Genomic DNA, 27,107 nt, shown 5'->3' with positions numbered 1-27,107 from the left:
TTTATTCTGCTTTTATTGTTTTTTGTTATGTTTTATTATTGTTGTTTGAGTCTTGGTTTGACCTGTTTAACTACTGTACAGCACTTTGTTGTTTTTTTTAAATGTGCTTTATAAATAAAAGAATATGGACATTATTATGCTCTCTTATGTCAACCTATAGATGACTGCGCAAAAATTTTATTTCCAAAAAGTACAACAATTAAATTCTTAAATAACATCTCAAATCTTTATTGCTTTAATGAATTTTTACACAATAAATATAGTTTGATAAAATAAACCATCTTTCTATACAGAGTTGACACATAAAGCATTACATTGTGTTGGGCGACCACGGGAAGAGTTTTTCAGTTAGATAAAAATCGCTGCGTTAGTTGACGGTTATTGCAGCGGTTACAATGAAAGATTAACAAACCTGCTTTAAGGAACATCCATATCGATTGTTCCATAATGCAGACATGATGTTATCTTTGCTCATTTAAGACTGAAAAATTACTGACGGAGAGAAAAATGAAGCTAGTAATGGAATGATGCTTGGTGAGCCATCATAGACACATGCATAATTCAAAAACCGATGCTCATCAGCACTGATTGTCACAGCTGACATTTAAATACAGAAAATAAAATTCAGTCAGAGCAAACAGGATGTAATGTCACCAACTAGGCAAGTAAAACACTGAATCAATCTTTGCTCTTTACTAATAAATCTTTGGTTCTTAGAGTGTAAATCAGTTCAAAGAGACACTTACTTACTTCGTTTCAAATCCTTCATATTAAGTTCTTTGTAAAACTATTCATACCCCTTCAGCTTTATTTACATTTTTATGCTACAACCATAAACCTGAATGTATTTTATAGTTTTATATAGATGTGACAGTCCAACACAAAGCAGTCCATAATTGTTAAGTAGAAGAAAAAGGACTTCAAAAGTAAAAAACCTTAAAAATGTGGCATGAATTTGCATTCTAATACCCTTAATTACAATCCAGCTCAATTAATTGCCTTTGGGAGTCACCTAATTAGTAAATACTGTTCAGTTGCTTGTAATCTCAGTAATAATCCAGCTGTTCTGTTGTCGTTCTGTTAGAAATTATTAGTGAACAAATGACCTTATAAAGACCAAAGAACACAGCAGACAGATCAGGTATGTCAGGGAGTTTAAAGCAGAATTAGGTTATAAAGCCATATCCCAAGCTTTAATCATCTGACAGAGCTCTGTCCAATCCATCTTTTGAAAAAGGAAAGAGGATGGCACAACTTAAAACCCACCAAGACATGGTCGTCCACCTAGACTCACAGGCTGGGGTAGAAAGGCATTAAACAGACTGGCAGCCAAGGAACCTATGGAAACCCTGGATGAGCTGCAGAGATCCACAGTTCAGGTGGAAGAATCTGTTGACAGGAGAACCTTTAGTTGTGAACTTCACAATTCTGGTATTTTTTGAGAACAAGAAGAAACACCATTGTTGAAAGACAGCAATGTTTATCCATGATTACAGTTTGCCACAAGCTATGAAAGGGACACAGCAAACGTGTAACCAGATAATACCAAACATTTTATTTGTAATACCCTATATGTGGAGAAAAATATAACACTCCATGTCACCAGGAACACACAATATCAGTGGTGAAACATGGCAGTGGCAGCATGGAGATGCTTTTCTTCAGCAGTGAAGCGGGACAGAAATTATGAAAAGATGGATGGAGCAAAATTCTGAATGACCGGTAAGAGTCTGCAAAACACTTGAGAGACAGGCGGAGATTCGTCTTTCAACAAGATTATCACGCTGAAAAGAAAGCCAGGGGTACATTAAGACGGTTCGGATCAAAACATAGTCATGTGTCAGAATCTCCCTGTCAATTCGGACTGAAATCCAAAAACAGAGTCTGTGGCAAGAAGTGAAAATGGATGTTTACAGACACTCTTTTCAGCCTGACCAAGTTTGACCTGCTCTGCAAAAAGAATGGATAATTTTTCAGTTTCTACATGTGCATTTAAGTCTGCAACATGAGAAAACATGGAACAACTTGATGGGGCATTAATACTTTTGCAAGGCTCTATATTCCATACAAAGGCAGAATACTCTTTCTCTACACGTTTATGAATGTAAATGTTAATAGATCAGCTTCCCCGTGATTCCAGATTCTGTGACGAGCTCACCGACTGCTAGTTTCAGCAACAGTTTCTGCACATCCTTTGAAGACATGAGCTGCAGAAATAAAATGTTCAACAGATTGTTCTGTTGGGATTGCATTTTCAAAAGCAATTGGCTGTAGTGTTTGTGTGAATATTATTGTACAAGCGTCCCAGTAAAATGCCAGGAAGACAAGCTGTGAAAGTAAATGTGTATCTTCCAAAGTATTTGTTTGCCCAATAGTTGTGCATCCTACTTAAAATCAGTGCTACATTATTTTTCCAGATGAAGTGAAAGTTGATTTTTACTTATCTGCTCTGTGCATGTAATAAAAAACCACAAAGTATTAATATCAGCTGGAAAATACTCATTACAAAGACAAATTCAAGAAAGCTTTGATTTCACTGGTGTAATGGCTTTTATGTCCTACTGGGAGGTAGGAGCTCACCTGCACGCCTTCTTTCATTGCATAAACCATGTGAGAACAACTCCAGTAGAAAATCTCCTGCTGTGCAAAAGTGAACAGCAGCAAAGTTAATGTTGACAAAATCTGGATCAAGTTATCTGTACGTTCCTTAGGATTTACATGTGCAAGCAGCCATACGTATGCATCCCACAGATGCTCCTTACCTTATTCTATCCAACAAAGCAAATAAATACCCTTCCTTAAAAAATATTTCTAGCATATAGTTATAGAATAAATAAATCCATAAAGAAAAGAGACCACAGCAATGACACAAAACCATGAAAACAAAATGATACAACATTCTGATGAAGACTACATAAAGTTAGGACTCTTGCTCACATGTCAGAATTCACGTACAAACACTAAATTACAATATTTTACCCCTGAGGTACAATAACAAAGTGCAACTACTTGTCAATGCTGTAGGGACCACAATCTTCTGTTAACTGTGGTGTTATTCCCATTACGCTCCAGCCAGACTCACTGTGTCTACAGTTTCCAGAGGTTATCTAGTGAAACAGCCCCTTTGGACCCTGCTGCTGCTGGTCTCCGTTCTTTGGAGGGAGCTGACTGGGGTCATCTACAAAGGGAATAGCTAGAGAACACAAAAAACAACAAACAAATTTCCTACTTTGCCAGATTCAAATTTCCCAAGTATTTAACCTTTTTAAAAATATAAATATAAATGATCACAGTGTATTTACAACAGATATTTCAACAGTACATGAAAAAACTGTGAAGGAGGAAAGGGTGGTAGTTGAGTGGATGAATGCAATATTCTTTGTTCCCCTCAGTGGGGGAAATGCAGGTGTACCAGCAGCAGCATTCAGATAGAAGACTGTACAGTAAGGGCAAATTTACAGAATATTGTAGTTTTTAAAAATGTCATATTCAAGTTCCAAGAAATGTGCAACTGAGTAGGATCGTTTAAAAAATGTACGAACGGCGACTGTATATTTGTGCATAGAACAACGGACTATTTACAAGAATATGGACAACTGTGCAAATCATAGCAAGAATTTAAACACTGAGTGTGTTGGGAGCAGTGATGGATATAAAGTCTAACAGCTGCCGGGAGGCAGGATCTGCGATAATGCTCCTAACTGCACCTAGGTGTCAATGAAGGAGCAACAACTTCATGCATGGGGTGGGAGACATTGTCCAAGAGTCCTTCTGTCCCCCACCACATGCACTGTGTCCAGGAGGTATCCTAGGACAGAGCTGGCCTTCCTGATAAGCTTATCTAGCCGTTTCCTCTCAGCTGTAGATAAACTGCTGCTCCAACATACTACACCATAGAAACCAAATGTTTTACAACTCAATGATTTGTTTTGCCACCTAAGTTGCACAGAAGGTCAAAGATACCAAGATACCTTATTCTCACATTAGTGATTTAGAAGCGTTGCAATTTTTAATAAAATGGCATCTTTGACATTCAATACAATTACCACGATGAAAATGTAATTTTCCAAAGTATATGAGCTTTACTTACGGTTCTGAAACTGTTGTGCTGTGAATCTAGTCAGGAGAATACCAAAACCCTCAATGAGAGCGAGCAGGATTCCCCCCATCATTGCAGAGCCCATCATGGTTAACGGACCACCTGAAGAAAAACATAGCAGTCACTGAGTGATATTTATTATAGTGGTCATTGACAGACGATGCTTGTGTAGGCGTTTTCTCTCACTGCGTGCTGCTAGGATGGCCCCAGTCAAGGCACCACTTGTTATGGAGTTCCACGGATCCTCTTTTCCTCTCAGACGAACTAAACCACAGTCGATTGTGGAGAAGAGGCCTCCCCAGACAGCAAAGCTACCTGGAAATCCAAACTAGTTACTATTAGTTAACCTGTGTGAATGCAAAAGCATTTCGAAGTAAAAATGGAGCTATGCACCAACAATCTGTTGCATTTAAAAAACTCAAACTTCACAATACAATGATGAGTTGAATAAACAGGATAACCACTAAAAAAGTTCAGGATAGAGATCAACAAACAAGCCTCCCTTACCTCCAATCTGAGGAGCTCTTACTCTTACTGCATTTGCACTTCCTCTCAGTCTGTGTCCAACACCCTGAAATATAACAGAGCTGTCGATGGTGACCTTAACAAGAGGACTCAGAGAGCAAACAATCATGTTCTTTTTTTAACTTACAGCCGGGGCATTTCGAAAGCCCTTCACTGCCTGGAACACACCTCCTCCAATTGCACCCATGGTGAAAGCTCCTCCACAGTCATCCACTATCCTCCAGGGGCTGCAGGAAGGGGAGCAGACAGAAGATGAAGATCCATACCCAGACACTGGTCATAATGGGAACATAACCAATCTGCTTCAGAAAATATTAAATATCTAAATGCCATCAAATCAACAATTGGAAGAGTCCAAGAATGTAATATTCATGTACAGAATGAACATAAGAAGAATATAAAATAAAAGCACATTTATTCTAAAAACAAAAGATATTTTTCCAAAGATCCTTAGCAGTTTTATTTTAGGTACCATTAAGTTTCATTCCAGGATCCTTCTTTAGTTTACGTTTCAACTGTTCTATTCAACGGCTTCAGAAATTAAAAGGAAGCTTTACACATTGTGATTAGTGTTATAAAAATAGTCTCACACAGAAATCTCATGGGGTCTGGGTTATTGTGAACATTTACCACATTCTGACATTTGTAGCATTTCAAATCAGCAGGTTTTAATCACAGCTAGTTTCCAGTTTGATTAAGCCCTGCAATATGACTTATCAACACTCATAGAAAAAAGAAAGCTTTCATTCAGCCATGGAAAACATTTATCCAATAGAGCGTGGAGACACCTTTAGAAACAGATACTGTCAGAATTCATTTTGCATTTACTTTGTCAGTCTCTCAGGTTGTTGGGGAGGAATTATGTCCCACTCCTCTTTACAGCTCTTGTTCAGTTCATTTAGGTTTGCAAATATTAATTTCTCCATGGTTCTCCTAAGGTCCTGCCACACCATTTCAGTCTGGACTTTGACAGAGCCCTTTACTCCTTGATTCTATACTTTTTCTGCCATCCTGTTGCAATTGCTGATGCATTTGGGATCCCTGGGATAGCTTGGGTCAAGATTGAACAATGGCTTTACATTTGACTCTAGAATACTTTGGTATACAGGTCCTTCTCAAAATATTAGCATATTGTGATAAAGTTCATTATTTTCCATAATGTCATGATGAAAATTTAACATTCATATATTTTAGATTCATTGCACACTAACTGAAATATTTCAGGTCTTTTATTGTCTTAATACGGATGATTTTGGCATACAGCTCATGAAAACCCAAAATTCCTATCTCACAAAATTAGCATATCATTAAAAGGGTCTCTAAACGAACTATGAACCTAATCATCTGAATCAACGAGTTAACTCTAAACACCTGCAAAAGATTCCTGAGGCTTTTAAAATTCCCAGCCTGGTTCATCACTCAAAACCCCAATCATGGGTAAGACTGCCGACCTGACTGCTGTCCAGAAGGCCACTATTGACACCCTCAAGCAAGAGGATAAGACACAGAAAGAAATTTCTGAACGAATAGGCTGTTCCCAGAGTGCTGTATCAAGGCACCTCAGTTGGAAGTCTGTGGGAAGGAAAAAGTGTGGCAGAAAACGCTGCACAATGAGAAGAGGTGACCGGACCCTGAGGAAGATTGTGGAGAAGGGCCGATTCCAGACCTTGGGGGACCTGCGGAAGCAGTGGACTGAGTCTGGAGTAGAAACATCCAGAGCCACCGTGCACAGGTGTGTGCAGGAAATGGGCTACAGGTGCCGCATTCCCCAGGTCAAGCCACTTTTGAACCAGAAACAGCGGCAGAAGCGCCTGACCTGGGCTACAGAGAAGCAGCACTGGACTGTTGCTCAGTGGTCCAAAGTACTTTTTTCGGATGAAAGCAAATTCTGCATGTCATTCGGAAATCAAGGTGCCAGAGTCTGGAGGAAGACTGGGAAGAAGGAAATGCCAAAATGCCAGAAGTCCAGTGTCAAGTACCCACAGACAGTGATGGTCTGGGGTGCCGTGTCAGCTGCTGGTGGTGGTCCACTGTGTTTTATCAAGGGCAGGGTCAATGCAGCTAGCTGTCAGGAGATTTTGGAGCACTTCATGCTTCCATCTGCTGAAAAGCTTTATGGAGATGAAGATTTCATTTTTCAGCACGAACTGGCACCTGCTCACAGTGCCAAAACCACTGGTAAATGGTTTACTGACCATGGTATCACTGTGCTCAATTGGCCTGCCAACTCTCCTGACCTGAACCCCATAGAGAATCTGTGGGATATTGTGAAGAGAACGTTGAGAGACTCAAGATCCAACACTCTGGATGAGCTAAAGGCCGCTATCGAAGCATCCTGGGCCTCCATAAGACCTCAGCAGTGCCATAGGCTGATTGCCTCCATGCCACGCCGCATCGAAGCAGTCATTTCTGCAAAAGGATTCCCGACCAAGTATTGAGTGCATAACTGTACATGATTATTTGAAGGTTGACGTTTTTTTGTATTAAAAACACTTTTCTTTTATTGGTCGGATTAAATATGCTAATTTTGTGAGATAGGAATTTTGGGTTTTCATGAGCTGTATGCCAAAATCATCCGTATTAAGACAATAAAAGACCTGAAATATTTCAGTTAGTGTGCAATGAATCTAAAATATATGAATGTTAAATTTTCATCATTACATTATGGAAAATAATGAACTTTATCACAATATACTAATATTTTGAGAAGGACCTGTACAGAGAAGGTGATGGTCCAAGAGGTCTAAGTCCAATGGCGAAGAGATGTTTGTGCTAATATGCAGTGTTAAATTTTCTCCAAACATTTCTATTTTGGTCTCATCGTGTTCGATGGACATTGATCCAGAAGTATTGTGGTTCAATAAGAAGCAGCTTTGCAAAAAGAAGTCATGCTATCATACACTTAAAAGCCTTACTCCCTAAAAGCCTTTCAAACAACCTGTACTTATTCATTCTTTTTATAATCGTCTGGTATGCACTTTAATATTAAACATGCTAACAGTGAGAAGCAAATTCTCCATTGAAGATTTAGTTTATGTCCTTTTCTTTTGCAGTTTCTTTGAACTTTCTGTGGACCATCCTTGAGGAGAATGTACTTGGACATCCTCTCCTGAAACGAATGGCAACTATCTTATTTTAGAAAAAAAAAAAAATAGTCTGGAATAGCTATTATACCCGCTCCCAGATTAATGGGCAGAAACAGTTGCTTCTTTAAGCTCATTGCTGGTGTCTTTCCACCCTGGAGACTGTATCAGCCCATATATTTATGCTCCAGAGCAGCAGTCTGCCAAAACTCCTGTTTTCCAGAGGTGGTCACACTGAGCAGTTAATAAAGTGCATTTGATTTGCAGCACCTGGCTGGTACGTTCCCTCTTAAATAGCAAGGGTGTACTTAGTTGTTCTCAATAATGTATCTGAAGCATAAATCTATTAAATTTTAACAATGCACTGAACTGATATACTCGAATAAAACCCATTCAACTCTAAGTTGAGAGCAACAGGATATTCCAGTAAAATGTCGTTAAACGTTACAATAAATCTGTCAGTGTGAAGAGATGTTACTGCTGGACAACAGCTGGTTATTTTATTATCTTTATAAATGCCAGCCGTAATAAAAACGCGAGGTCTGTCAGTTCACTTTCACCGACAGAATAAATACGACGCTAAAAAACAATTCCAACACCTCAATATGTAACTGTTGCATACGTTTAATAAACAGCTAAACACAAATATTTATTAACTATCCTTACCAAGGCTCACGGGCATACTCCTCCATGTTTGCTGACGTCAAGCGGATCCGGTGACGTCACCAATGTGCGCCGGCGGCTTTCTATTTTTCTTTTTTTGTTTAGAGGCGGTTTTATCTTCTGTTCTCTCGACGAATAAGAAGCAGTTTCCTTTCATACAGGTAAGAAGTAACTTATTTTTAGTTATTCATCTTTACATAAATACTTGTGTTTTATTTTTCTAGTGTATATCTTTATTTGCTGGGGAAATGACAGCGTGCTTGTAGCTTTGGTTTTTTTAGCTGTTGCTACAAAGTTACCCTTCCAAGCCATGCAATGTTCTTCTTGCGAGGGATTTGCTGACTGTTTTACACAATAAATCTAAAGTAGTAGTCTGCATTAGAGGTTTATTCCACTTTGAAACACTAAGGCAGCTTAAAACCGAGTTATTCTAATTTATAGTCTCAACCCAGGAACAGCCAAGGTGTCATTAAAAGGAGGCTGATTATTATTGTTGTATGCACTGATGTGAGCTAGCAGTGTTCCTTCTTTAATTTTCAATAAAGGTAATCTGAAAATGATCCTAATTCTCATGACTTATTTACCATTAACTTATAAGGTCATCCTTAATCTATGTAAACCCCGAGACCAGCTCGACACACTAAATTCATATTGTTGTGTTTTTGTTTGAACACAACTCTTAAATCCATACGTTATGATTTAGGTTGGAAGCTTTGGAATATCAGAGCATATTTCCAATAACATCCCCTAGCATTTTTGCTGAATATCAAAACTATTTTGATAGATGGACACGTGCACAATATGCAGCAGCACTAATAAAACAAAAATCAATGTTTTCTGAGGTTTTCTTTCAGGATTGCTCTGTATTTAGCTGTATCCATCATCCAATCACTCCTTCCCTGTGCCTGCTGTGGAAATGCCTTCCTACAGCATGATGCTGCCGTATTTTTAAAAACCATAAGTTTAATTTTGGCCTCATCTGACCAGAAGCTGGTGGCAAATGAGACTTCCTACGGCTTTCCTTCACAGCAGCTTTCTTCTTGCCACTTTTCCATTAATACCAGGTTTTTGGAGTGCATGACTAATAGTTGATTTATCAACATTCTCCCAACTATACTGTGGAACTCTGTGGTTTCTTTAGAGTTATTGTCTTTTTGCTGCTCCTCTAATTAATGCTGTCTTTACCTGGCCCGCCAGTTTTGCTGGATGTAATAATGTCTTATTATGACAGAATAAATAGAGACATGTGGGTAAATCACAACTGATATTGTCATTAGAATATAAAAAAATTATATAACCGTCTCACGTTTTCCTCGTCTTAACTCCTGTTTTTCAGAATGCCTCTTCCTCCGGCACTTCTGGCCCGCTTGGCCAAGAGAGGGATTGTTAAACCATCAGATCAAGGTAGTTAACTCGTTTTTACATTTAAGGCCAATCAACATAATATTTTTTTTTTCTTGTTGCCTAACAACAATCTTTTGAATAATTACAGCAGAAACAGATGAGGAGATTATTGCTGAAGATTACGATGACAACAATGTGGATTATGAAGCCACCAGATTAGAGAATTTACCTCCAAACTGGTACAAAGTGTTTGATCCGGCTTGGTATGTACTCAAATTAAATGCAACCCTTTGGGAGTTTATAGTAATCCTAAATTAGTTCTACCTTACAGATTTATGACCCCTTTTTTTTTTTTTTTTTTGTAATCCACAGTGGTCTTCCTTACTACTGGAATGCAGAGACAGATATGGTTGCCTGGCTATCACCAAATGACCCCACTGCAGTGATAACAAAACCTGCCAAGAAAGTGAAAGGTATGATTTTTATAGAGCAGCCAGAGCTCTGAATGATCTGTTAGTTGTTAATTCTTACAGCTGTAGTCAGAGGTTTACATATACATGTTTTAGATAAATGTTAGACTGTTTTGGGCTTTTAATTATTTATTTTAACTCTTCCTTTTCCCAGGTTTATCAATAAAACAACAGATATAACTTCAATGTTTTTCTAAAAAAAAAAAAAGTTAAATTATATGCACAAGTTTAAACCAATTAGCATTTTTGAAACCTACACAGGATCAAATATATACATACAGGCCTTAAATATATATAACTATACTCCTACTAATATTATACCCCCACTAATATTTTGATAAATATCCTTTTCAAGTTGCAAAAAAATCCCAAATCTTTGTCCTGAAATTTCTGAAATAGCAGAGATCATTTAACCTCTTTGGTTTGGTTTCACTGACCCAAGTTTTTATTCACAGACCATACGTTCTCATTAGGGTTGAAGTCTGGGCCAATTCAGAAGCTTATGTGTAGCTTTATGTATGCCTGAACCAGGATTGATGTGTGTTTGGATCACTGTCCTGGAACTCTCAGTCATGTCCAAGTTTCAACCATCTAGTTGTTCTAAGGCGAAGTTGAAAAATCTGCACTTGGTTTGTCCGTGTGGGCAAACTATGTTTCAGTCGAGCTTGAAGGTATTTTGGAGCAGGGCTTTTTACTTTCTCTATCTCCTTTTAATCTGTCGATGTAAAACTGTCTTCATTGTGGATAGTGACACTGGTGTTCCAGCAACCTCCAGTTTATAATAGGCTTGAGCCTTGTTGCTTCTTGGGTTGTTCTTGAACTTTCTTAACCAATTTCCGTATATTCGAGGATGACGGTTTGGGCCAAATTCTTTGAAATTTGAGCTCAGTTGAGTGTTCCAACTGAAGAATTATCTCAAACAAACCCCCAAACTGGTTTTATTGAAGGTAAAGGAGACTAATATCAAACTTCTGAATGACCTTCCCAAAGCCATGGCATGAAAAAATAAATAAATTCTGAACTAGGCTTACAAAAAGGAACTATACTGGTTCTGCTTGAAAGACGGGTTGAAAATCCATTCAGAATGATGCCAGAGGCTTGTTGATTGCTACGAACTGAATGTTGTTTCTCTGCACTTTGCTTAGGGACATTCAGCCAAATATTTGCTGGGGTGTATGTGTACATCTGAGCATGTATGCATCATTTTGACCTTGTGCATATTAGATAAAATAAACAATAAAATTATTATAAAGAATGATTCAAATAATGTGAAGCTCAACATAAGTATGATTCATGCCCATGATGAGTGAATGCAAACCTTTCTCTAGAACTATGTCTCTGAAACTAACATATAAACGCAGATCTGGAGATCATTTTGTAATTAGTCTCACAGAGCAGTTCATTTTTGACTAATATTGTTTGTCAATTTTGTTTTTTGAACATCATCTTGTTTGTTTTTCTGAAGTTGATGTCGTTGATGAAAGAGCAGAAAGACCATTTGAGAAGTCAGAGAAGGAACGAGAACGGGAAAGAGACCGTGAGCGAGAACGGGAAAGAGACCGGGACAGGGAGAGGGACAGAGAGCGAGAACGGGACAGAGAGAGAGATCGAGACCGGGATGAGGGGAGGGACAGAAGGAAACAGAGGAGAGACGACATTGCACCGTATGGCAAAAACAAAAGAGGTAATGTACCCAAATGTCTTGTTTTTACACTTAAGTTTTCTACAGAAATGAATGTTGAGTGCTTCATTTATTTTTCAGGAAGAAAAGATGATGAGATGGACCCCATGGATCCAAGTGCTTATTCTGATGCTCCAAGGTACAGTATCAGCAGACCTTGTGGAGACCTTTTTGCTTTAGCTGTTTATTTGGATGGAGGAACTGCGAGATGAAATATTCTGATATTAAACATTTAGGGAAAAAGAACTCCTTTAATAGGATGCACTTCAAAATAGTTTTTTTCACCTTCAACCTGAATCCAGATACAAATCCCAACAAGTTATGCAGCTTCTCATTCAAAAACATATCTGGCAATAGTGGAAATATAAAGAGAGGGGCCTGTTTGGCCCCCTAAAGACCTTCAGTTATCATTCAGAGATATTGGTCGCCACTTTTAAAGATCATAATAAAGTCAGTCTCTTTGAGACAAATTATAAAGGAACTATACTACTAGGAACATCAATTTTTAACAAGTGATGGCAGGATGAAGCAGAAGACGCATTGACAGACTAAGGTCTCTGCTGCATCTCTGGTCTGCCGTGAAGATGGAGCTTAACTTAAAAAGTAGAGCTCTTGATTTACCGCTCTATGTTCCATCCCTCACATAAAATAACTAAAATAACTTAAACTCTAATAACTATTTAAAAAAATCCTTTCTTTAGTCCTATGTAATAATCCCATTCTCCGAGAACCTGAATTTGGGGTTTTCATTTACTGTAAACTAAAATCAACATTAGCAAAAACACTTATCACTGTGTGTTTAATGAATCTGTTTCAATTTTTGAATTGAATGAATGAAAAGAAAACTTTCACATTCTGATTAATTTGTGATGTGGCTTTAAATACCTTCAGGCTAAGGAATTTCTTGGTACCCCCAGACTGAGCTGCAGAGCACAAAGTCTGGGTTACTTCCTGATTTCTGATAAGCAAAATACAATCAATGGATTTAAAACAAACTATCCTTGCTTGACTTGGTGAAGTCTCCGATTCTCTACATCACCGATAATGAAGTCTGCCGTAGTCAGGAATCAAACAAATTGGGGTTTTCTTCAGAGAGCTCCTATTAGAGAAACCTCCAGCAGCTTTCTTTATAAGCCAAGTGTAACCAGTACTTATAGTGTAGCTTTGATGTGTAAAGTCACTGATCCCTCTTACAGCTGTGGGAATAATGCATGAAATCAGGCTGTTAATTAAAACTGTTTTCATCTTCACAGGGGCTCTTGGTCAAGTGGTCTCCCCAAACGCAATGAAGCAAAGACAGGCGCAGACACGACAGCGGCAGGGCCGCTGTTCCAGCAGCGACCGTACCCAAGTCCTGGAGCTGTGCTGCGAGCTAACGCTGCTAACCATCCACCCAAGGAGTGAACGGAGATCTTGTGAAGACAGCTGCAAACACACAAGTGTACTGATGATAGTTCTTTTGAGCACATCTAAACATGTTTTTATTTGTAGATGTGTGCATGTCAGATTCAGTGCTTCCACACTCACATCAAATATGTTGTAAATATGTTTTATATTAAAGATTGACATTTTTGTTGCTACTAGAACCACCTCTGACCGTAAGAAATTTCAACATTGCTGTGAAACCTACCATTCATGTCTTTTCTTAATGAAATAAACATCTGTAAAAACACAATTTTTGATGTCATTTTTTTTTTAATTAAAAAAGTTACAATGATTTAAGATGTATTTTTGAATATTTGAAAAGAATGAGATGGGATTAAAAGGTACAGTTCCCAGAGTGCAGGTTTGAGATCAGTGGTCTGAGGCTCCCACATAGTAACAAATGGAGTCATAATCCAGAGTAAATAATTTCTCCTCGTATCTGTCGAGCTGCACCATCGCCCTGCACTTGTTCTTATCCCGCTGAAGAATACGACCGACCTGAGACAAATGAAGACTTGGTGATTAGCAACAGTTAATCACTTCTAAACCAGTACAAGCCTACTGCATTAGAGCTGGCTGGCTGCTCACCTGTCCCCTCTGCTCACCCAGTACAACCATTACAGCATCATGTTCTCCTTTAGGGACGATGGTTTCCAACATGTCCTGCTTCACGTCTGCCACAGAGAGACAAGAGATGGGTTAATCGCTAATGTAATTTAGAGCGGCTGTTACTATAGCAACAGTCGGGAGTGGATTGATTACCTGGTCACCAATTATTATTTGCAGACTTATATAGACTGGAAGCTGCTGAATATTTCTGCTCAGAATTGTAAGATTTCCTGAACATCCAGTTTCTCTTCATACCCGCAAAAAATTTAGAGGCATCTGTATGCAACTGGCAGAAAATAAGGTTTAACATTTAGAAACAGAATAAATTATCTGTGTTATAATCAACACTGTCCAGTGCCTTACAAATTGTATTCATTATTTGAGAACTTGTTTTTATATGATTTTATGTGACAAACAAATTACTGCATTGTTTAGTAATTGTTTAGTTTGTGATACTTTGTATTTTCATTTTTTTTTTTTTTTTTTTTGCAAATAGTAATCTGAAAAGTGTGGTGGAAAAGTTAGCAAGCTAAGGCTAAATTAATGGGCGAAAGAAATAAAACTAAATGCTTCATCAGAAAAACAGCATGCAGGTGGTGCACAAATTAAAATGATTTAATTCAATTTCAGCTCAGTTTATATAACGCCAATTCACAACACGTCGTCTCAAGTCAATTCAATCGATTCAGACAGTTAAGTACATCCATTCCATCTGATCCTAGTTATCAAACAATGCAGTCAAATTTAGTTTATTATTCAAATTGGTTAAAAGGTTTTTCTAAGAAAACCCAGCCGACTGCATCCAGTCACTTGCATTGTGTCGTTGACTTTGCAACAATCCCTCACACAGAGCATGCATGTAGCAACAATGGAAAGGAAAACTTCCCTTTAACAGGAAGAAGTGCCACGACCGACTGGGGATGTAAGTACAGCATGCTTAAATCAAATAAGTGTAAAAAAACTGATCTAACAAGATGGAAAATGTGGTTTGAAAGATTTTTGTTTACACATGTCGAATTTGTCATGCTACACTTGTAAACCAAACTAAATTCACTGCTTCTGCTTTTTTTTGAAACTACTAACAACACTTGTTGGACTTGGTGAACTTTAACCTCTCTTACCAAAACAGGTTAAAGGAGTTCATACAGAGGTCTGATCCCGACTGAGGCAGTTTTCACCACGACGCCCCCACTCACAGTTTATTTGAAACCAAAGTAAAGGAAAATGGCTGAGCAACAGTTAGGGACTTTATTCCAATAATTCCAATAATCACACATTTTTCCCATAGGGGATTATCAGAGTACAAACTGACACAGAGTGAGGAAGAAATCGCACAGATGACTCACCGTCTAACAGTCTTCCCTCTTCAGTTCGACACACGCAGGTAAACGGCGTCAGGACATCCTCCACTCGCATCTGCAGCAAAGTGAGACTGAGTTCAAATGCTGGGATGGAAATTCAGAATTTATCAAAGCAAATAAGAAATGAGTCTCTTACTGGTTTTAAGCTTTAAAAAGGTTTTAAAAAGTTATAGTTTCAAAACTATTGAAATTTCCATTGATACAATTCATACAGTTTAAAAATGTTTTAATGAGATAACAGAGAAAGTGCTGAAGTGACTGGACTTTTTTCCAGCTGCACGGAGTAGCACTGAGCTTTCTTTGACCACATGTTGCTACACACTGTTTCTCAGCTGGCTGAAAAAGGGCTACCACACTTCTCCCTGACTTAGAAAATGGGCACATTCAGCAGTTTGGAAATATTTGCTATCTTCAGTTTTAATTAAACCACAAGCACAATGCTTGTAAGGCAGCAGACTGCATGCTGGCTACCTGAGCTGACAGCCTGACTAACTATTGTTAATTAGCCAATGTCAGCCGGATTCACTCCGTGTTCCTCTATAAAGAGCAGAATGACAAAATACAGACAATAATATATGTATAATATTCAGCTCATTTAGGTTAAATTTGGTTTCTGCTATAGTTTTGCCCAGGTCTGCACATACAAATCCAAATAAAGAGTAAATGTTGCAGATAACATTATTATTAGAGATGCACTCATCAGACAGATATCAGTTTCATGTATTTTCTGAGGTCCGACCTTAATTTCATGGATTCAGATTTTTGGTTCTAAGCTTCAGAAACATAAAAGAGAAAAACTGGGCTGAAACTTCTTTGAGGTAGTGGTAAGGAACCCCCAGAAAAAAAATAATACAAGATCATTCCCATTTACGCATCAAAGCATATGTTATAGACAAAAAAACAGTGTAAGTTCTTAGTTTTGATGCGTTTAATGCATTTGTACACTGCTCAAAAAAATAAAGGAACACTTAAACAACACGATATAACTCCAAGTAAATCAAACTTCTGTGAAAACAAACTGTCCTCTTAGGAAGCAACACTGATTGATAATCAATTTCACATGTTGTTGTACAAATGAAATAGACAACAGGGGGAAATCTTTGGAGATTAGCAAGACACTCAATAAAGGAGTGGTTCTGCAGGTGGGGACCACAGACCACTTCTCAGTACCTATGCTCTCTGGCCGATGTTTTGGTCACTTTTGAATGTTGGTGGTGCTTTCACACTCGTGGTAGCATGAGACGGACTCTACAACCCACACAAGTGGCTCAGGTAGTGCAGCTCATCCAGGATGGCACATCAATGTGAGCTGTGGTAAGAAGGTTTGCTGTGTCTGTCAGCGTAGTGTCCAGAGCCTGGAGGCGCTACCAGGAGACAGGTCAGTACACCAGGAGACGTGGAGGAGGCCGTAGGAGGGCAACAACCCAGCAGCAGGACCACTACCTCCGTCTTTGTGGAAGGAGGAACAGGAGGAGCACTGCCAGAGCCCTGCAAGATGACCTCCAGCAGGCCACAAATGTGCATGTGTCTGCACAAACGGTTAGAAACTGACTCCATGAGGATGGTATGAGGGCCTGACGTCCACAAATGGGGGTTGTGCTCACAGCCCAACACCGTGCAGGACGCTTGGCATTTGCCAGAGAACATCAGGATTGGCAAATTCACCACTGGTGCCCTGTGCTCTTCACAGATGAAAGCAAGTTCACACTGAGCACATGTGACAGACGTGACAGAGTCTGGAGACACCGTGGAGAGCGATCTGCTGCCTGCAACATCCTTCAGCATGACTGGTTTGGCAGTGGGTCAGTAATGGTGTGGGGTGGCATTTCTTTGGAGGGCCGCATGGTCCTCCATGTGCTCGCCAGAGGTAGCCTGACTGCCATTAGGTACAGAGATGAGATCCTCATACCTCTTGTGAGACCATATACTGGTGTGGTTGGCCCTGGGTTCCTCCTAATGCAGGACAATGCTAGACCTCATGTGGCTGGAGTATGTCAGCAGTTCCTGCAAGATGAAGACATTGAAGCTATGGACTGGCCCGCCCGTTCCCCAGACCTGAATCTGATTGAGCACATCTGGGACATCATGTCTCGCTCCATCCACCAACGTCATGTTGCACCACAGACTGTCCAGGAGTTGGTGGATGCTTTAGTCCAGGTCTGGGAGGAGATCCCTCAGGAGACCATCCGCCGTCTCATCAGGAGTATGTCCAGGCGTTGTAGGGAGGTCATACAGACACGTGGAGGCCACACACAATACTGAGCCTCATTTTGACTTGTTTTAAGGACATTACATCAAAGTTGGATCAGCCTGTAGTGTGTTTTTCCACTTTAATTTTGTGTGTGACTCCAAATCCAGGCCTCCATTGGTTAATAAATTTGATTTCCATTGATGATTTTTGTGTGATTTTGTTGTCAGCATTTTCAACTTTGTACAGAACAAAGCATTCAATTATAATATTTCATTCATTCAGATCTAGGATGTGTTATTTGAGTGTTCCCTTTATTTTTTTGAGCAGTGTATTTGAGTTGTTGTCGACCAATCAGAACCAATCAAGGCAAAAACAGCAGGTTTCCATCTCTGACCATTAGATTGGTGCATTTCGAATTATTATAGCTACGATAATTAATATGTCATACTGAATTGGTTCAGCAGCAGTAGAACCAATTGTGTAAAAACAACACTTCCAAATAAAGAGTTTGGAAAACATTTGAGTCACCTGACTCCCAACTAGATTTGTTTCAGGTTGCTTTAAAAGATATCAACATATAAATTATCTAAAGTATAGCTGTAACTATTGCCTCCCCCACTACATGGTGGGGTTAGGCTTCTATCTGTAGGCAACAAAGACAACCTTGGGTAGGGTGGCAATGAGAAAGAGTCAATAATCATGCGCTCATCTTCAACTTTACACCTTGATCAATTTAAAGCACTGATCTACTTTTGCATGAAAAGTTGACACACAGAAAAGATGCTGAGGCTTTGGTACCTTTGAGTTGTAGTACCTGCCACCTTTAAAAGCCTTGTCTATAAAGCGGACTTTCAGGTCTCTCTGGAGCCAGGAAGGGGGAGCTGATGTTTGCCTCGCTTCTTTCACTGGTGGCTTATCTCTGCACAGGAACCAGCAGCAAACCAAACATTTAAGGAGACATGTCCAGTTAAAATAGGACTGGACAAGACAATTCAAAGAGAAAACATACCTGTCTTGACTCGACTCTCTGTGTTTCCTCTTCCTCTCATCTTTGGCTTCATCCCTTTCAGATGACTTGTGTTTAACTTTGTTACTGCCGCTACTCTTGTCTTTCTCCTCAAGTCTCTGTCGCTCTTTCTCCTTTTGCTTGTCTTTGTGGGCCTTACTGAGCCGGCCTGTTAGATGGGCAGAACAATGTCATTAGTTGCTGTATTGTTGGAGAAGGATGTGTGCTTCTGACCTATGGTTTTATTCTAGGAAGAAGGCACTTTAGAAGTTTGGGTTAAACTCTTTGGTTTCTATTTTGTTTTTGTTTTTTGCATAAAAGCTCAAATTTCTCAGCATAAGAGGATAAACTTGTTTACCCAGTATGCAGATGCATCATAATAAATTAGAATAAGACTGGAATGTTACCTTCTTTTAATCCACAAATTCTTGAACAGGCCTGAATTAACAATCCCCTCCAGAGTGGAGGTCTCCCAATTGTTTGTTTGGACTGCACAATATTAGCAAAACATATTTGATAATACTGGTGAATGCTGCAATAACATTATGACTTGCAATAAGTAAACAAATACTGAAACTAAACGGGTGTCCCCAGAAAAACTATCCAACTCCTAGTAATTGTTTAATAAGCTAATATTTATTGCATTCAAGCAGTTATTGCGTACAACGATAATTTTGTGATGTATTGTGCAGTTCTACTGCTTGTGTGCCTTTTCTTCCAACCACTTTTTCCTTCCACTACACTTCTCATTTCTCTCTACCACAATTTTTCCTTTCATTTAACTTTCCATTAATATGCTTTGTTACAGCCTTGTTAACAGCCTGCTACTTTAGCAATGACCTTTAGTACCCGTTTGTTGAGGTTGTCAGCAGTCTTCTACATGATAGTGTGTAGGCCATAACGTTTCTCTATTAAAACAATCATTTTTATTGGTGCTACTTAATATATATATATTTATATATATGGTCTACGAAAATTAGTTCCAGGGTTTCATTAGCTGTACACCATTACTATCAAAATCAACAGAAACAAAACAATTGCAAAATATAATTTTGTGTGAATTTATACGAGTTTCACTTTTGAATTTGATTTCTTGAAATTAATAAATGTTTTGGTCATTTTCTAAGTTATTGTGATGCACCTATAGTAAAGCTGGAAATGGCAGCTGTCAATATTCTCATTCTTTTTTTATGAAAAACAAAACATATCAAGAACAGTCAAACTACTCACTGAGGTCTTTGCTGTATTTTTCATATTCTTTCCTTCCGACCAGTTTAACTCCATACTGGCTGACTGTCACCGTCTTCCCGCCGATAGCAAGCTTGACTAAGACCCGAGCATTGTCTGCATCTACACCTTCAATCTGCCACACAGAAATAAAGAGCTATGAAACATTTCTTCTACAAATGAGTCAGCCAGAGGAAAGCTGGGTTCACTAAATAAATAAGAAGCTTTACTTTGCCGTAAAGTTCCTTATGGGCCCCTGATTCCACCAAAACACATCCTCCAGGAGCCATCACTAACTCCTCTTCTTTGGCTTGCTCCTCGCCTGGCTTCGGGGGACGCCGACGCTTGCTCGGCTCTAGATCCTTTATTGCTGAACGATCCGCTCCGAGGCCTAGCCCTTTTGGACGGAGCTGGTGTTCGATCGGCTTCACGTCTCTGAAGGCGACAGAGTTAAATCAATGAACAAAGACGTGGACATGTGCAGGATTTAAAACCAGCAGCAGGGAGACACACAGCTTCAGTTTTCTGAGCAGAATTACACATTTTAAACTAAGGAATGCAATGATTTGCAGTGAATAAAAATGTTGCATGAAAATCTAATTAAATGCTGACCATGGACGATCTAATCATTTTTAGAAAGTCAGCGTTTATTAATGGCTGACAAAGCTTTCCAAAAAAAACCTACAACAAAGACAAAGTTATGCAATACTTCAAACAATATTCAACTATAAATAAGTAAAATGAAGAACCAAATTAGAAAGGAAAATAAAGGTTTTACTATATACGCTGAATTAAATCATTGGTACACTCAGAGAAAGCAGAAACAAATCTGTACAAGTGGAAGGAGACAAAAAAACAACTGAATGGCTGTGATCTTCAAGCCCTGAGGCAGTTGCAATAAAAATAGAGATGAGTGTTGTGGAAATCTCTGCAAGCGCTCCGAAGCGATCCAGAACAGCATCAAAAGAGGACATTGTTTGTTGCCACATCTAGGAATACAAACACAAAACTGTACAATAAAACCAAAATATAAAAATGAATCAGCTTGATATTTTGTTTTTAATCACAGCTCCTGCATAATAACCTTGCTTGTTATCTTTGCACAATTCATAAATCAGCACTAATATTGGTACGGAGGTTTGGTAGTGATCGGAGCATGAGTAATTTAGTCATTAAAAACATCATTTCTGCTGCACAATAAATGGAGGTTTAGGTAAAGCGTGTGCTGCCATCCAGAAGACCTCATTTTCTGTAGAAACATCACATGGTAAAACTAGCGTCTGCATAGATCTGAACAGCAAGGCTCTGTAGCATCAGAGGACCGGACTGACCGGCCTGCATTCAGATATGATGCTCACTGCAGCAACAGCAACAAAAACTGGTACTTTATTAAAGAAACAAACTGTTTTGCTCTAAAAAATGCTGCTCCTATCTGCTGTTAGGGGTGCAGTGCAGAAGCAAACATTGGCCTTCACAAATAAGCATATATGAATGAAAAGAGACACAGATTTAATACACTGCCTTGTTACTAGGTTCACAGTTCTTAACATGAACAAATTCAAGCCCATAGTATTCAATATAAATTTTATACAAAAAATGGATAAAAAGATCCAAATGCTTTATATTAAAAGATACTGATTATTACAGTAGCTAGGCATGTGCCAGTTTATGATTTTATGGTATTGTAACGTTGAGTAAAAATATCTAAATCTTATTGCATCACTGTGTTTGGACAAAAATGTACAAATAAAAATACATAATGTGATCTGCAAAAAAGCATCAATTATTCAGATAATTGCATAAATAATCAAACATATTGATCACTACAGTTATAATAATGTTACTTAAAATATTTAAAAAAACACCACGTACTTCCAGTATTGGTTTTCAAGTTAACACGCCTATTATGCAGGATGTTATGCCTTTTACTGCAGTTTCAAAACAAGGTTATAGGGATGGGATGCTCTCTTTGAGCTTCCACACCAAAGTTGGGATTTTTGCAACTGCAAATATTTCCAAACAGCCAAATTTGTCTTTGTTGTATGAGTCGGAAAGGCATTTCAGCCAGCTGCTAAGCAGTACGCAGCAACAGGTGAAGAATGGAGCAGCTGGAGAAAATGCTATTTACTCCGGCCCATTCTCTGGCGGTGGTGGACAGGTGCAAACGCGCAGCAAACGGCTCTGAGTGCCACAAAGGCCGAAAACGTGCTGCAAACACATGACTGATGCAAACTCCAAAACACACAAACACAAAAATCCCTGCAAAAGAAAATTGCTGCAGTCACAGAAAATAGCCAGAAGAAGGAAAAATGCTGCAAATACAAAAACAGCAAATAGCAAGTTAAAAAAAAGCCGCAAACTCGCTCCACAAAACGAAAGTGCAGTAGACCAGTAGGGGGGAGTTGAACAACAAGTCATATGGGATCAGACCCTCAGTAAAGACACGATGCCCAGAAGAAACTTGTAGGGAAGAAAGAAAAAGGTACATTTTCCTTAATGTCTTTTTTAAGTATAAGGTCATAATATTTTACAAGCAGCTTTGTGAAGCAAGTTTGCAGATTTTCTTAATTTGCTGTTTTCATATTTGCATATTTTTTTTCTTTTGCCTCTGGCTATTTTCTGTGATTGCTGCGGTTTTCTAATGCATTGTTTTTCTGTTGCACTGATTTTTGTGTTTTGGAGTTGCATCATTCATGTGTTTACAGGGCGTTTTTCCCCTTTGTGGCACGTTTAGCTGTTTACTGAGCGTTTGCACCTGTCGGCCACCGTAGACATCTAATGGAAAGGATGTGAGATCATAGAAATCGTATGAAACAGCATTTCTGAGGTTTTGAAACTGTTTGAAACTTTGGTATACCCGATACTGATAACCGAACAAAGGATAGCAAAAATATATTTGTCGTCTTTAAAAAGAGTGACCAATATGTTTATATGGTTAACATAACATTTTGGTGGCTTTACACACGTTTGAAACAAGTCAGAGATAAAAGCAGCAAGAGGGTATTGCATTGTTCCTCTCAGAAAGAGTCAGAATTCATTTCCTGTTAGAGCTGCACAGTAGGAACATCTGAAAACTAGCCTTATACAACGTGTTCAAAATACATCTAAAAAACTGGTTTATTGATAATCAGACATGCCAACAATACCATTAACAGTTTGTGTGCCCTGTGCTGACCTATTATTGTACTTACCTAGACTATTGTGTATATTTATATTTTAATTGTTGTTATATATATATATATATATATATGTGTTATTTTTATGTTGCAGAGTTTTTTCTCTCCCCTGAGACTGCAGATGAAAAACAGCCTTTTTGCCAACTCTGATGCATTTGCAGCTAGGCTATCAATGTACAAAGTCCCTGTCAAATAGATCTATTCTGTAAAACTCAATATTTTCCTGCAATAATACAATAAAATACTGAAGTGCTAACCCTGGCAAGTTAGGTGCTGCAAAACGGATCCAATGTACATGCAGCCTGAAGGGTACATGTGTCGAAATTCTTAGTAATACTGTCTAGGCACACACTACATCGTAACACATATTTACTATTTTTAATCAGCTCGACTATCACAGTTTCAGTTTTGGTCTCCATTCACCTCCTTATTCCAGGTTCAAGAATCTAACCAGAGGAAGCATCTGGTTTGAATATGCAAAAAAAGATAGAGTGTGTAGCTAGCTACACAAAATATGCACAGGTGGCAGGTCAGAGTAACACCATACAAAAGAATTGTGGCCATTTCTAGCACTTATAAGCTCAGTCAGTCAGTCAGTCATTTTCTACCGCTTATTCCATAGTGGGTCGCGGGGGAGCTGGTGCCTATCTCCAGCAGTCTATGGGCGAGAGGTGGGGTACACCCTGGACAGGTCACCAGTCCATCACAGGGCAACACACAAACAACCAAGCACACACTCATTCATACACCTACGGGCAATTTAGAGTTACCAAATAACCTAACAGCATGTCTTTGGACTGTGGGAGGAAGCTGGAGTACCCGGTGAGAACCCACGCATGCACGGGGAGAACATGCAAACTCCATGCAGAAAGACCCCAGGCCAGGAATCGAACCCAGGACCTTCTTGCTGCAAGGCAACAGTGCTACCAACTGCGCCACCGTGCAGCCCAACTTATAAGCTCTTTCTTCAAAATTCAGGCACTTCTGAAACCTTAAAAACATCTAATTAAGTTTAAACTGTGAAGGTTGTTTCAAGGATTTCGAGCAGATCTGGTCACTTAAGCCCTTCACGGTTTCAGAACCAGCCAACTTTTGTGAGGTATGAAATGATGCCCCCCACAGTGGGAAGTGTCAATTCGTGCCTGCCAGGAAGATGTTTTACATCCGGTTTGCTAACCGATGATTTAAAGTAATTTTTTATATTCTACCTATAATCTATTGTAAAAAACATTGAGTTCAATAACTCCAATAAATACATAACATCACCTAGCAGAAGGTCACTTAGAATAATTGTAGTTTGATCAGATACAAATAGTAAAGTGAACATAAATCTTTCACTTACTGTTTAAATGTCCGTCCGATCCCCTCTCCTTTCTTCCAACCCATCCCTTTCAGCATAGCGAGCCCATAGGCCTCAACAGGAATGCTCTCATAGTCTGCCTCTGTCGACTAAAAACAATAATCAGCTAACGACAAATCAAGACCTATTAAACAGACAAGTAATAAACCGAGACAACATGGCCTCCATGAAGGCTTATTTAGAAGATTATGTAACCTTGGAGTTCTGAAACACAACAAAAGTGTTAGTAGCAACTGACAGAGAGAAGCAGTTTGTAATGTGGCTCTTACTCAGTCTTTTGTCCCCAGGCTGTCACACTCAGCTTGAGCTGACTACAGTCAAAAGGCTGATCTGAGCTGCCCCCACTCTCCCCACCCATCCCTGTCTCCACTGAAAGTTTTCCTCAGAGGATGGCCGGAAGCATCACAGGACACAGGAGAAGACATTAAAATGAGCTCGGAGCCACCGTGAGCCAGTTTGCCTCCTGACTCGTGTCTTGCCACTCAGATCTGAGGTGACTGAGCACAGACAGAACATACTGAGGAGACATTCGAGGCCACTTTTGAAAAGACACAAAGAGATCTGATTGGCTGCCCTCACGTCTCTGGGGAGAACGTTGATGTCTGTCTGCCACCGAGGCCTTACTGTACTGACAGTCATCTCTGCAACTGTATATGGATACAGCCATGTTACTTCACTCAGCACTTTCACACACTCAAATTTCAGCTGCCAGACTACTGTATGAGAGATTCTGTACTGTCAGGAATTTTCATGCACTCACTAAAATGCCTGCCTCAGAGATTCTATCGTGATGTTCACATCACGTTTTCATACTGTTTGAGGAAATCCTAATCAGCCTTAGATGGAACAAATTAGGAAACCGACTGAAGCTTTGTCTGCAGAAATGCAAACACTCCTCCAGTCTGTCCTGGGGAAGAAACAGCTGAGTCAAAAAAAGTGAAGGTCTCAATTAAGAGTTTCAACCCACCATATGGTCATAAAATATGGATCATGCATAAAAGAACAAGATCCTGAATACAAGTGGCTGAAATGAGCTTCCTTCTTAATGTTTCTGGACTTAGCCTTACAGATAGGGTGAGGAGCTTCATCACCCAGGGAGAGATCAGTGTAGAGGCGCTGCTCCTCTGCATCCAAAGGAATCGATCAGACGGGTTTGGTTTTTTTTTCATGCCTCATTCAAGGAGGCCCTGTTACAGATCAACTTGTTGAACGGACTATATTTCATTTACCGTTTAAATGTTCAGAATGAGCTGGAACGTTTTGTATTCAGCTGGGATTTCCCTCCTGGAATTGTTGGATGCATGCATGGATGGATGATAAACCTGAAAGTGATGCAGTTCTTTATTGTCTATTTCCCAAATGTGAAAGGCAGCGAAGTTGGGATTTTTAAGCAGAGAACTATAGAACTGAGAATAGATGCATAAATTCAACATTCTGCTTTTAAACAGATGTCTGGATATGGTTCCTGGAATAACAGAGAACTTATTTTGTCATTACGGTTTAAAACATTAACACAGTCTAATCAATGCACGTGTAATGTACATTTTAAATGGACTATAAAAATTCCCAGTTCATGTTCAGGTGCATGGGTCCTACACACTGTTCATGTCCAAACTCCACACTTTTCGGGACTCAAATTTCCGGAGTTCCCATCTCATGGTGTCCCATTTATGAAGTATGAATACAATATGGAAATTTTTTTTTTTTTTAAATAAGCTGAATACTACAGAGGTCAGGCTCTGAATCCAAAAACTGTAAAAACCACAGACTGGAAAATGATGTGCATAGATGGATGAACAGATGGATGAGAAATAATGTGAATTAAGAGATGAATGAATGAAAACCAGATGGATGGATTAATGAAAGAATTATTGGATGGGCAGCTTGACTGGGGTTGATGGACTAACAGGTGAATTAATGGGTGGATAAACTGCCAAACATATGTACAAATAAATTAAAGAACAGATGGATGGATGGAAACAAGATTTACACAAAGGGACAGGGAATAATTTCTGGATCTACAAATATGTTTTTATACGTTATTTTCATTTTCCATCCCGATTCCTTAATTTACAAATGCTTAAATCAAATTCAATTATGTCCCCTACTTACAGATTCAGGCCGCAGGTCCACCTTTACTTGGTCTCCATCCTCAAAGCCCTCCGGCACCTTGTTTTGCATCAGCAGAGGGATGGAGAGGTTGAGATTGCTGTCTGACTGAGGTCCATTCTGCCACAGGTCAAGCTGCCTCCGCGAATCTAAAAGCAAATGTTAGAGACTCATGAGGAGACTGATGCTCTCATTCATTCTCCACCTTAATGTTTTCCTCGCATGCTCACCTTCAATCAGTTCCTTCACAGCCTGAGACTCCACAGAATCCCCGTCCTGGTTCGGTGGCGCGGACTTCCCGTTCCCTTCCTCGCTCTGGCCCGATCGATCCGCCTTGTTCCAGCGGTTCTTCTGGATCAGGGGGATGATGAGCTCCTTGGGCTTCTCGGTTGGTTTTGAACTGCAAGGAAATGATAGTTAAAGACGTGGTAGAAAAAGAGTCCAACAACAGAGTTAGCAACGACTATTTTGGCTAAATGACGTTCTCACATAACCAGATAACGTCACGTTTCTAACGTAACCACCACGTAGACGATTTAATAGTAGCATTAGCACAATGAGCTTACCTCCGCAATTCATTCCTGTCAATTCCAGTCAAATAATCTCTTTCAACTTTAGCAGTCGCAGTGCCGCCGGTGGCCGGCTTAAGTTTACTGACTGTCTTAGTGAAACCAAATGACACCGCCGCCGTTTTTCTCTCTCCTTGGTCCTCTCCAAAAGCAGATTTGCTAGCACCTGTATCTTCTCCGTGCGACGCCATTATTGTTTGTAGAGGAAA

At 39.3% G+C, this 27,107-nt stretch overlaps 3 protein-coding genes across 3 annotated transcripts; 1 reads left to right on the top strand and 2 right to left on the bottom strand.

The window, feature by feature from the left end:
• Positions 1–204: 204 nt before the first annotated feature.
• On the bottom strand, positions 205–8,486 carry timm17b (translocase of inner mitochondrial membrane 17 homolog B (yeast)). Its single transcript, XM_047364159.1, has 6 exons — positions 8,374–8,486; positions 4,752–4,851; positions 4,607–4,670; positions 4,286–4,414; positions 4,091–4,201; positions 205–3,193 (listed from the first exon to the last, which is right to left on the bottom strand). The coding sequence occupies exons 1-6, from the start codon at positions 8,397–8,399 to the stop codon at positions 3,108–3,110; spliced, it is 516 nt and encodes a 171-aa protein (XP_047220115.1). The 5' UTR covers positions 8,400–8,486; the 3' UTR covers positions 205–3,107.
• Positions 8,393–13,540, top strand: pqbp1 (polyglutamine binding protein 1). Its single transcript, XM_047364148.1, has 7 exons — positions 8,393–8,531; positions 9,707–9,774; positions 9,863–9,977; positions 10,087–10,187; positions 11,650–11,868; positions 11,947–12,004; positions 13,119–13,540. Exons 2-7 carry the CDS (start codon positions 9,708–9,710, stop codon positions 13,267–13,269), a joined length of 711 nt encoding a protein of 236 aa, XP_047220104.1. The 5' UTR covers positions 8,393–8,531; position 9,707; the 3' UTR covers positions 13,270–13,540.
• gpkow (G patch domain and KOW motifs) lies at positions 13,541–27,107 on the bottom strand. The gene is made up of 11 exons (XM_047364123.1): positions 26,896–27,107; positions 26,560–26,729; positions 26,333–26,478; positions 24,203–24,309; positions 19,915–20,119; positions 19,688–19,820; positions 18,461–18,626; positions 18,250–18,370; positions 15,246–15,315; positions 13,879–13,964; positions 13,541–13,788 (listed from the first exon to the last, which is right to left on the bottom strand). Exons 1-11 carry the CDS (start codon positions 27,087–27,089, stop codon positions 13,660–13,662), a joined length of 1,527 nt encoding a protein of 508 aa, XP_047220079.1. The 5' UTR covers positions 27,090–27,107; the 3' UTR covers positions 13,541–13,659.

Source organism: Girardinichthys multiradiatus, chromosome 1 (genome assembly GCF_021462225.1).
Source record: "Girardinichthys multiradiatus isolate DD_20200921_A chromosome 1, DD_fGirMul_XY1, whole genome shotgun sequence".
Classification (NCBI taxonomy): domain Eukaryota; kingdom Metazoa; phylum Chordata; class Actinopteri; order Cyprinodontiformes; family Goodeidae; genus Girardinichthys; species Girardinichthys multiradiatus.
The sequence above is the reverse complement of the archived record's forward strand: the minus strand, read 5'-3'. Positions and strand labels throughout refer to the sequence as shown.